The 12837-nt window shown below is 29.7% G+C and overlaps 1 protein-coding gene across 1 annotated transcript in view; it reads left to right on the forward strand.

The window, feature by feature from the left end:
- LOC129226198 (rap1 GTPase-activating protein 1-like) overlaps window positions 1-12837 on the forward strand; it is a 171645-nt gene that overhangs the window by 69782 nt on the left and 89026 nt on the right. The window contains exon 2 of the mRNA XM_054860798.1: window positions 4597-4692. Within this exon, the coding sequence (XP_054716773.1) occupies window positions 4597-4692 (96 nt within the window). The remainder of the gene's footprint in view (window positions 1-4596; window positions 4693-12837) is intronic.

Consider the following 12837-nt stretch of genomic DNA (forward strand, 5'->3'; position numbering starts at 1 on the left):
TTTAAAATAATTTTTTATTTTTTCTATTTAATGAGTAAAAACTTATGTTTCAGCGTAAAATTTTAATTGGTTTTCCAACCTATACAAACTCTTGAATTTATATAGTAATTATCTTACTTGCTAATTATGTCAAGTAAATATATAATCTCCATACATTATTCTGTCAATTTTCGCTTTTATTACAAATGAGTTTTAGTGATAGTATTTTTTTCAATTCTATACTTTTCATTTCATTTTTGATGAGCCGAATTTTTGATAACTCGAATTACTTTCGCTTTCCCTGCAACATCAACTTATCGAAGTTTCACTGTAATTGACCCAATTCTTGTTTTGCTGTTTGCTATTGTGTCATTTTTTAAAGTTTATTTCAACAGTTGCATTGCTAAAAAGCTTCATTTCTTAGGGCTTGTTCAATGAATTTGATTTGCATAGTTTAAATGAGGTAAAAGTCTTGATAGATTGTTATTATCTTAATTTAAAAAGAAAAATCAATAGGATCTTTTATTCAAGGAAAAAATCTTTATATATTATTATTATTATTATTAAAAACAACCTAAAAGTAAAATGTTGCTTAAATCGCTTGAGAATTTATCACATTTTTAAAAATTTCTTTATTTTCTTACTTAATTTTCTTACAAATCAAATTAAACAAGCATGCAAAACTATGTATACTGGTGGCAAAAATTATGGCCACATTTTGATTTATTTTTAAATTTTAAATGCTTTAAAAAATATTGTGTGTCACTTGTACATTTCATTTTAAAGAGGTTTTAATTCTGAACTCAAAAACAAAATTCAAATATTTACTATGCTAAACAAGTTATATGTACTCCAATCTAAAAAAAATAAAATAAAAAGAAAGAAAGGAAAAATAGTAATAGTAGTAGTTATAACAGTAGTAGTAGTAGTACTCAGTAAAAAGCAAGTTTGAAAAAAATCACAAAAAGTAGTCAAACATGCTTTTTTTCTTCTTTTTAATCACTCTTCAGCATTGTTCGACAATATATATCATGATACATATCAGATATTTATTTTGAAAATATCATGATATTTTGATATTTTCGATATTTATTTTTTCAACTATGGTATTTTCAATACAAAAAGTATATTAATCGCAGCAATAATTGTTCATTTATTACTAAAAATAGCCGAAAAGTTATGTACTGTATTTTTATGATGTATAATACATTATTAGTGTAACAAAGTAATATATATTCCACTTTAACTTGTATTTTATATTCATGAAATTATTTGTAAGGTAAGAAGTTTAATTCATATTAAAAGTGCCTAGTTAAGTATTAAACATTGCTCAAAAAAAAAAAAAAAGAAAAGAAAATGTCTCATGACTGTGCACCGAGTAATGCATATTATTGATTTCTGAATCATATAACTGTAAAAGTAGCTAACAGAAGAAAAATCAGTGAAACAGCTAATGCTAAATTAACTCCATTAAAATTGATAGAATTATAAAATGAAATATTAGATATAAAAGCCAAAAGAAACATTAATTTTAAATCTACATATTGTAATTATAATATAGGAAAATAAAGAGTGATTTGAGGATGTATCGACTATTTTGAAGACTTTAGTTTGTGCCAATTAAAAATATTGGATATATATCCAAATATCGGATATTTTCGAACCCTGCTGTTCATTCCCAAATAAGTTGGCTATTTTGCTTTGAACTGTCTAAATGTATCTTTCTTATGTCACTGTTTTGGAGAATACACAAAAACATGCATATATAATTTTTTTGTTTCTTTACTCCACAAATTAATAAAAAAACAAAACAAAGTACTGTCATTGCTTGTTCTCAGGATTTATGATTTATCACTATTTTTTGTTGACTTTGGAATGTTTAAGAAAGTGTACAAAAAAAAAGCTGAGCTTTAAGTCAATTGAAATTTTACGAATCACAAAATAATTTTTCGGTTTTAAAGCGGGATTTGTTCATCAAAAGTGAGTTATACTCCCATAGACTTAACATTGTACCGACCTAGTATTTCAGGTTTCCTCACTAAATCCGGATTTTCGTTATAAGCAAGTTCAACTGTAATAACTAACATCATGTTTACAGTTGAAACAACTCGTTATTATACTTGGATTTGTAGAAAGACTTTTTTAAGCAATCAAACTACACATGTTGCCTTCAATTCGTTTTGTATTGCAAATGTTCGAATTTCATTTTTTGTTTTGAATTCAGTAATAAATGCTCTTTAAAATTGCTGCTGTATTTATCAGGGGTCTGTCCAGGATTTTTCACAAGGTCCGTTTTTTGTGAAAAATAAAATAATTTTGTGAAAAATCAATTATTTTTGTGAAAAATCAAATAATTAAAAAAAAAAAAATTTTCTTTAAAAACGAAAGTTTAGACTCTTGAGATGGTGGAAACTGCATCATTGACACTTAAAGTTGAGTGTTTTCTCTCTTTTCTGTTGAGAATATCATTCTTGAGTGTTTTTCTAGTATTTGAAGAGAGGGGGGAGGCATCGCTCCCTGGGAGATGGGCACCCCTCAAGTATCAATATTTATCTACCATTCTACATCATGTTAAATTATACTAGAAATGTTTTTTGTATAGTATTTAAAATAACTGTAGGAAAAAAAATTAGGCAGGGGTTCAGCATTTAACTTTTTAACCCAAGACACTGTTTAAGAGCACAGAGTTTCGTTCAAACCTTATAAACTCCGTGATTTTCACAAAAATAAAAAAATATTTTATTTGTTTACCTCTTAACTAAGCGTACTATACATCGAAAATTCGAAAAATCAGATTTCCACAGCGGATGCAAAGAGATTGCAATCCTCAAAGTGAAGGAATCAAAAGTATAAAAACGGCTTGTAAAATAAATATTTTTGATAAAATTACTTTTGAATTGCATTTTAGAGTCCTATGATAAACATATCATTAATATCTGGACACAGTTGAAGCAAAAATAAATAAATAAAATAAAAAATAAACCATCGATTCAGCATTTTAATTATTGACTCATAAAAGAAAATGGAATTCCCCTTTAAAAACTTGAAATAAGCTTTGTTACAAAAATAAAGAGACTTTTCATTTATTTGCATCCTAATAAAGCGAAGTTAGCTTGAAAAAAAGAATAAAATATGATTCTCATATCGGATGTAAAAAGATTGCGTTTTTCGAAATGTAGACATCTATAGAAAAAAATAACGGTAAATAAAAGTTTATTTAAAGTTAATTATCCTTTTTAGTATCGAAAAACCAAACCCATATAACTTTCTCCCAAAATAACAGTTGAACATCGCACCACCAGACACTAAGTGGGGATAAGTTTAAATTTTGTAACCCTGCCACCCATACTATCCTCTGTAGTTCTAAATTCATTTCGCTGTATATTATTGATGATTAAATCATGAGTGGGGAGAAAAGTGCTTACTACGCCTATTCAGAGAATGTTGACGCTTTTTCAAAGAAGTTTACAACAACACCGCTGCAAAAAACAAACAAGCAAAATTATAAACCAAACTGACTTTCAGCTGTTAATTTCTTTCAAAGAAACCAACAACAGGCATTATATTTATTTGGCGGTAGTAATTATTTATGGCTTGCAGGAGCATCACAAGTGTGCCGATTTTTTTTTTCCTTTTGCAAAATTAGCTGATTTTGTATAAGTTGATTCCTTTAATTTAACTTTAAATATGCTGTATTATTTTAATTTGAGATTTGCTCTTTCAATAAACAATTTGTGAAAGATCCGTTTTTGTTTACCAGAATTTTGTGAAGGGTCCGTATTGGTTGATCGGATTTTTGTGAAAGGTCCGTTTTGGTTGATCGGATTTTTGTGAAGGGTCCGTTAACGGACCCAAATTTGCTCTGGCCAGACCCCTGTTTATTGAATGATTTATTTTAATTTTATTCAGATTAGTTTTAAACTAAATTATTCAGTTAGTGCAGTTTCTTTGGAAATTATTATTATTATTATTTTGATACTTTCTAATTTTAATGCTAATTTGAATGTTTTTAGATTTTTTTTCTTTCAATAATGTTTGAAGTTTTCCTTTTTATTTCCCAAATGCAGCCAAGTTTTCTGGTTTGAAATATTCATATACCTTTTATTTTCAAAGTTTTATTCAATTAATAATTATTTTGACATGAAGTATTACTCTTGCTCATGCTAAAACTATCCTATATTGTTAATTTGAATGTACAGGAGTACATGTGTGTAAAAGGGAGGGGGGGGGGGGTTCAACCATCGCTCTCAAGCACTCTCAGTGTTATGCCATATTGTGGATCTTGGTATGGTATTTCCCCTCCCCCCAAGGTAAATTTTGGCTGTGCTAGTGATAAGTATAACTGTTATGTCTTTGTAAAGTCTTAATTGTTGCTACATTATCAGTAACGTATTGTTTAAGTTTTTATAGTTGGGGCAAACTTAACCTGACAATATGGTAATGCTGTGATTAGGGTGTGCGTAGCTTTCACAATGATCCAGGTTAAGTTTGCCCCAACTATAGCCGTGGGATATTAATCACAACATGCACAACCCTTAAGTGTTGCACAAAATTTTTTCGTTTAGCTTAAAAATGTTCTTTGTGAATTTCATATTCGTAATTTCCTTATTGTTTCAGCAATGTCCGAATGACTTGTTTGAGATGATAGAGAGGTTGACTTCCAGTCGATTGAATGATCAACGTTGTGTCCTACCTTCTTACACCCCTAATCAGGTAGGTTTTATTTTTCTGTTGGGATCCTCAAAATTCTATTTTGTTTCTTTCGTGTATTGTGATCCATGATTGATTCCATTAAAATTTAACATCATACATTTCTTGCTTTTACCGTCCTATTTGAAGTAGAAGAGTGCTACACTGCCGTGCTGAGCATAATAACGTATCGGCATTTTTTTAATCAAAATTGAGTTACGATCACCAAGTGATTCTTTGTCACATATTTTGCCTAGATACAATGTTTTATGGTCATTTGTGAATGGGAAATATTTTTTAAAAAATTCTGAAAACGTTGAGTTGCATCAAATATATGGATGCACATAACTTTAAACATCAATATTTCTTTTTGGAATTGGATGTAGATACGATTTTTGCACTTAACATGGCAGTATAACGCACACCTTGAGGCCAGAAGTTTTGCATTATGTAGGTTTTGGTGTTATATCTTAGCTTTAAGACTTTAACTACTTTTAGAACAATCAGCTTCATTTACATAATTTTATTTAATTTTATCAGAATTGCAGTTTGGCAACACTCTTTAAGTTTTCATACATAGTGCAATCTTGGAAATTCAATGTTACAGTTTGTTTCAGTTATTTTGATTTGTTATGTGTCCTTTTTACTTTAAATGTTTAAGATGTTGTTTATTTGCCATTTTTACTTTTAATCAAAATAAAATTGTTTTATATGAGAATATTGCTAAACTCTGCTGAATAATTTAACATTATATAGATCACTCCACAAACTTTAAAATGCAGTTGGTTCTCTGTTTAACAATGCTCAATTTAACAATTTTCTCTATTTAAAGACGACTTTTCGTGGTCCCAGATGCTCTACTGTAATTTTAGAAGTGTTCTATTTAAGGACAATTTTTTTGTGGTCTCTTGAAAGTCGTAAAATAGAGAACAAACTAATATTCAGAATGTGCAATATATTTGCACTTTAGAATAAGATTTTAGGACAATGAATATAAAAACTCAAATTATGCAATTTAATCTTATACATATAAAATCTGAGTATCTATCTATCTATCTATCTATGTCCAAGCTTCTTCTCCCGAACGACAGTGAACTGACCATCGAACCAGGTATCGATGGATTCGTCATCTTCCCGTCTTCATGTTTGGCTATTTAACATAATCCTCTGATAATAATTAGCGGAGCTATCAATTAAAAACTATTAATCATGACTCTTAGATTTCAAAATCAAATCCCTATTTTTCGAAGGCTTTTCTCCATTCAAATTATTTTTCAGTGCTTCATCTCAACTTTCCGTCGATTGCTAATTTAACGTTTCATATTGTCTTTGTTTCGTGCGTGATTTTTTGAGGCTTTCCTCAATTCAAATAATTAAGTAATGTTTCTTTCGGGAGTATTCGACCTAAAATACTTTAGGGAATCATAACAAATACAATAAATGAAGCATTTAAGTTTTATTTCACGTCGTAAAGTAAATGAGTGATTTACATGCAATTTATTATTAGTTTGCATAGTACTGATTTAGAATGAATTTTCCTGTTTTCGTGTAATATAAACAATCTTGGCAAACACTTCCCACTGATATAAATCTTGGTGAGAAGATTTTGATAATGGGATTGTTTAATTCAAACAAGAGTACTACTTTTAGTCACAGAAATTGATAGAACAAGCAAAAAAAAAAAACAAGGACCCAGAAAATAATTTTATTTTCCCAACAGTTATTTTTTAATTAATTTTTTAAAATATCCGATTTTTCAAACAAGCCGTGGTCTTTATACGTCACAAATGATGTACTTTGGCGCATCTTTCTATCGGCTTTCATTTTTTAGCTAGCCCGTGCAACGCCGGGCACGCAGCTAGTGTATATATATTTACCGTCATTTACCAATATAAGTATGTTTGATATTCAAACAAAATTTATTATTTTGCACTTTTGCTTGCTTCGTAGTTTGCATAGCAGCTGCTACATTTCCAAGACCAATCTGGTACTAATAAAGTTTTTTTAACGTAAAAACTTAGTTTACTTCTGAAAAGTTTTATGTTTTATTTAGAATTGCTTTTTATAGGTCAGCCATTATAAAGGTATTCTGCTGTATATCGAGTTAATATGTTGAAAGCTAAGTTACTTTTCCATACAACTTCCCCAACAAGACTTCTCATGATAGTTAATTTTTAGATTTTTCTTTCTAAGACTTGTCTCAAGTTACTCTTGCATTGTAGTGAGTCAGACTATTAATGTCTTATGGAGTAGAAAAGGGGGTGGAAATATAGAATCCCATTTCGTTTTTGACTTATCAATGCCTTAAAATTCATTTTTTTTCTTTTGTTTTTGTTTTTTGTAGTTAATAGCTTTATATATTTGTTACACATTGTCAATTTCAAATTCACTCGCCTCAAACCACCAAATGAGTCAAATTTCTTTATGAAAAATGTAAAAGTGGTGCCCTTTTGGCTTTAGATGCGGGTAAGATAGAGCCCTTGTGTTGAATTTTTTTTATTCATTTATTAGATTTCTTTTTTTTTAGCTAAGAAAATCAATGTGTCATAATCTTAATAAGTAATAGATCAATACTAATTAGGAGAAAAGGAGTACAAAATGAAACATAGGAACTTTAATGGTAGTAATTGCAAACATAGGCACTGTACCCACAACTCAACTTTTCTGTCATCTAAAAATTTAGCATCACATAATAAACGGGTTTCGTTATTTCTTCTAGGATCCATAGGATTCCATGTACCAAACACAACCTTGGATTGGCACTATTAATATTAGTATTAATGCTCAAGCTATCAAATTTTGTCTAATAGATGGTTTCTTACATTTCACCAAGACATCATTGCACCTAAGGCCAACGATAGGTGTTACTTTTATTTTTTTTAAATGAAATTTATTTTTTTATGAGAAGAAAAAAATAATCTTGAATAACAATAGCAACATAGTTTTTTAATTAATGAGTACATTGAAGCTTTCGAAACTAAAAAAAACAAATCCCATTTAAATATTATTGAATGCATGAATGCAAACTAAAACTTCGAGTATTGCAAATGCTTCATATGGTTACGACCTCTATTTATTTTACCATAATTATAAATTATTTTTCACTTGAATAACAATGTAAGAAATATGATTGCAGTTGTCCCTGTAGAAAAGTCAATCATGTGATATGAGATATAAGACTAGAATGTGTGCTATTAGTGCTTTATGTTTGCATAAACAAAATTATGTTAAATTTTGTTTCACACCATAAAAATGTTTTCAGGTTTTTCCTCAAAGATTTTAAAATGGCTGCAAAATTAACAATTGATGTTCACACTCCCCCAAATAAGTAAAATAACTGAGCATTATATATTTAAAAAATGAAGTGGGTTGGCCTTACGTACAATCAGAGCTGTATGCAAGAGGCGAGTTTTTAGAGTTCGAAACCCTTCTGAAATTTTTGAAAACTTCCAAAAATTGTTGACAATTTGGATTAAATTAGAATGCAGATTACAGCAGTTTTTTTTACTTTCTTCTATATCTAATATATAGAAGAAAGTATTGGATTCGTGCAAATTTTCGAATTTCGAATTTTGACGGATTCGAACGTTTTGAGGTGTGCTGAGTCCATTTCGACTATTTTTGGAAAATGTCTGTCTGTCTGTGTGTGTGTATGTATGTGTGTATGTGTGTGTGTCACGTCTGTGTGTGACCAGTTTTTTGTGGCCGCTCTACAGCAAAAACTACCGCATGAAATCGAACGAAATTTGGTACACATATGTGCCCCTATGTGAACTTGTGCCCATTGGTTTTTGGCGCGAATTCCTCCAAGGGGGGTGGAGCAATGGGACGTTTTTTGAGTTACGCGTGCTTGCTATTCCTCAGGAAGTAACTGGCGGAATCAAACAAAATTTGGTCCATATGTTGCCATTAACAGGAACAGGTGCTGATTCAATTTTGGTGTCAATAACTCAAACGGGGGTTGAGCTATAGAACGTTTTTTGTCGTCAATTGTGACTGCTGTATGTCAAGAAATAATGAACAGAATGAAAGAAAAATTTATCGGCGAGTAGTCCTTAGTGGGTATAAGAGCTGATTTTATTTTGGTGTCAACAGCTAAAAAGGGGGTAGCGCAATCGCCCTTTTTTTTTCCATTGTGAGTGCCCTATCTCAAGAAGTAATGCTACGTTCTGTATGAAATTTGGAATATATGTGAATCCATACGTAAACAGGATTTGGTTCAATTTTGACACCAATCGCTCCAAGGTATTGGTTTTTTTTTTCGAATAAAAATAGCTTTATTAATGCAACAATAAGAAAGATAAATCGTAATAGATTGTCGTCTGCGTATTTCTCGTGATTTTAATTGTATGGAAATGATCGGAAATATTATCTCAATGATTTAAAATTTTGAACTGTTGCCATCTTATGTTTGTTAACAAATAAAATATTTGTAATTAATTCAAGCAAGGCTTTTAAAGTAACTTTCAATTCTCGCTCTTTGCTTTGCTTTTGCAATAATTCAGACATTGGGATAGTCGTCAAGTTTTTGCATGTGTCATTTTGTTTTTGTTGGGAATATTGCTTCCTCGTCAAGCATGGGGAGGGATCAGAAAAAAAAAAGAAAAATATAGAAGAAAGTTTCGTGATGGCCACAACATACTAGTTTATTCTCACACCATTAACTGTTTATTGAATCAAAAAGAGACACATTGCAATTCATCAAAATGGCATTCAAAATAAGTAACACAATCTTTTTAAATTCTTGTACTGCTTCAGTCTTGACAAAGATTCTTCTGAAAATTTAAATACTACAAACTATGTAATGAGCAATTTTGTTTTAGACCTGACTTATGAGGAATAAATTGAGACTATCAACATTTCTAATTCTCTTTTTTAGCATTTTAGATTTAATGCTTCTAAATTATTAGTGATCTGCTTCTCAAAAATTGTAATGGCTTGCTAAATAATAGAAACAAGGATGTATATATTTTTTCAGTGTTCAAACTGCAACCCTGTCATTACCAAAGAAAAGTAATAAACAAATAACAAACATAATTATTCAGTAAGTTACCGCCCTACAGCCTGGGCTAAGGCAGAAATACATGAAATACACCGCCAGCTCAGTCATTTCCAGCCGAGGACTGCAGTTTCGTGCTTATTACAAAACTGCAGTCCTCGGCTGGAATTGACTGAGCTGGCGGTGTATTTCATGTACAGGGTTCATACGCTCCTTCAAAACTCCTCCAATACTCCTTCATTTATCAAAATTTTTTGAAGGGCCCTTCAAACTCCTTCATTTTGGTTTTAACTCCTTCAAAACTCCTTCTTTTTTAGTTCAAGACTACATAATCTTCCTCTATAACAGAAACTTAATGTACTTCGATTGACAACTAACTTCGTCACAAAGGCGATTTTAATGTAGTAATTTCGTGCATTTGTTTTTTTAGATTTACAAATTGATCGTAGTTAATTCATAAAAGTTGAAGGTGAAATTTTTATTAGAAGACATTTCATAAGTGAAGTAAAACATGCTTAAATGGGGGTTGGCTATTTTTTTCAAGTTTTATGATTATTGTTTTTTCCTCCACCACACTCTCAGCAGCAAAAGTCAAGTTGTCTAATTATTATTTAAATATTTAAAACTACATCAGTAAATGTACTACATTAAGTGATTGCGTTAAAAAAAACAATCGTTTAGTTAATTGCAGTTATGATATTGTAAAAAAGAGTCATTCCCAAGGGATGTCATGCCTTGAGGAGGAGACGGGCTCATGAAGTTGTGACAAGGGGAAGAGAGAGGGTGACAAAAAGTGACATCACACAGTTATTGTAGCAATATGTTTGTAAAAAATATGACATGTGGCAAGAGGAGAAGTTTGGGGTGAAGTGTGACACTTTGTGATAAAGGGTGCTGATGGTCAAATATATTGAAAAAAAGTGTAACATCATTTAATGACACTCCATTAGTACTCCTTCAAAACTCCTCCAAAACTCCTTCAGAACTCCTCCAAAACTCCTTCACTTTATTTATAAAACTGAGTACGAATTCTGATGTAACAAACATAATGCTTGTTTATTTTCGTAGGAATATACAACCCCAACTTTAAGAACTCATAAATTATAACAGAAGTTTTTTAATAGGTTACAGAACTTTTGGGTTCCAAATATTTTTTAATTTTTTCCACTTTTTAGTTTTGATTGTTTTGACAATTTTAAATCTCTGGTAGTATTGAAAATATGCTACAATGATTTTTATTGCATTCAAAAAGATATCTGTATCTTTACTTCATAAGATTTTTAACTATTGGTGGAAACTCCTTTGCATCTTTTTTCTTGTTCATAAAAAATGTAGTTATTCTTAATGTTTAACATTCTTAATACTTAACATTTGAAAATTGTTTTTCACTTTACGAAAGAGAGAAATGCTCGCTTTCATTATAATTTATAATGAAAATTGTCTATCAACTCCAACTGTTGCAAAGGAAAAGTTTCCTATTTTCACCTGAATTTTCATCTAAACAAAATTTAATAAATTGATGGAAAAAGAAGTTCTATTAAGGTAACATTTTCTAGGATTCTACACAAAAAAACTATATCAATATGAGTTGTGCGATGGATGTACATGCGTCCATCTTATAACACGGTTTCGATTATTATACTCTACAAAACTTGAATTTAATACTACACAGTTTTGATAAAACACAAATTTTAAAAGATGGATTTTCATTTTTGTTTAATGAAAATCCATCAAACTTTGTTTACAAACACTTAAAAGATGCATGATGATAACGAATAATGTTTTACTTCGTTTTTACAAAATTTTGCGAAATATTCCCTGTTTTTGGCTCGAATGTTTGATTTTCCCATATAATACTAATTTAAACTTTTAACTACTTTATTTTTCTCATCAGTGTTCTAAAACAAAAAGATGAAAATTACTTTGTTTTCATTGCTGTGTAAGAAAATAACATAGGGATTAAACATAAGATAAATTTGGCAAACGATAAATAAAAAATGTAGTTGAAACAAAACATAAAATAAAACAAACAGAAAAATTATATTAATTTTATTTTATATTTTGGTTTACTGTTGTTTATATAAACTCGATTGCTATAGAAAAGTTCAGATTTTTTTTTTTTTTTTGCCTGATAGAATGAATTTTGTTCTTAATAAAGAAAATTGATAAATGTTTTTCTTGTTGGGCATTATATTTTTAATTTGTGGTTCGTAAAATAATAAAGCTGTATTGTTTATAAAAACTCTTAGTTTTAAGTCAGTGGGCTGTTGCATTGTTCTGGTTGCCAGTTTTCATTTGTATGTTCTATTGAATGGAAATTTCAGCTATTATAAAATTTGCACCTTAAGACTTGATTTCAATATAACGCTGTACACATTCCTTGATTCACATTATTTCAACGTCCTTATATTTATTTTACTCTATACTACATGTATTGGGCATATGATTTCATGTGGTTTTATATGGGTATATGTTTTCATGTAAATGGTTTCGATACTACATGGTATGAACTAACCGTGTTATACGAGTGATACCTGTACTTATATATATATATATATATGTGTGTCTATTTTCAAATTACTTAATTTAGAATTAAATAAAAATAGTGAGTGAGAAATGGGCACACAAAGAGAAATTTTCAATTGATAGAATGACTAGCAACATGCTTCTATTTTGAACTTGTCGAAAAAGAATGAAAAGATGAGTGATAAATGCATATATCATTCTGCTTCATACAGTTCATTTTCTGACTTATTTTGCTCTAAAATTTATGAGAATATGTAAATGGAGTATTATGAATATTTAATACCACCTTTGAAAAAGTTTTTTGACTTAACTTGTACTGCCATCAGAAACAGCCTTAACTACTTATTGCTACTTAATCTTAGCAGATTTTAAAATTTATATTTTAGGATTAATTAATGCTTCATTGAAAAACATGTTTGTGCTGTATGGACTTGAAATTTTTAGTTGGTCTTAAGTGGCAGGTACACACTTTTAGTTAGCAGCCATTTTTTTTTTAAAATCATCTGTAATCGCTTTACCCGGGTCTTGTTTTAAGTAAAACATTGACGGACCTGATTGTGATGTTTTTCATATGAATATTTATTTTTAAAAAATGGCTTATTAAAAAAAGGAAGTATGTGTATGATTTTCTTATCTGTTGGCAA

This window comes from Uloborus diversus, chromosome 7, assembly GCF_026930045.1.
Source record: "Uloborus diversus isolate 005 chromosome 7, Udiv.v.3.1, whole genome shotgun sequence".
Classification (NCBI taxonomy): domain Eukaryota; kingdom Metazoa; phylum Arthropoda; class Arachnida; order Araneae; family Uloboridae; genus Uloborus; species Uloborus diversus.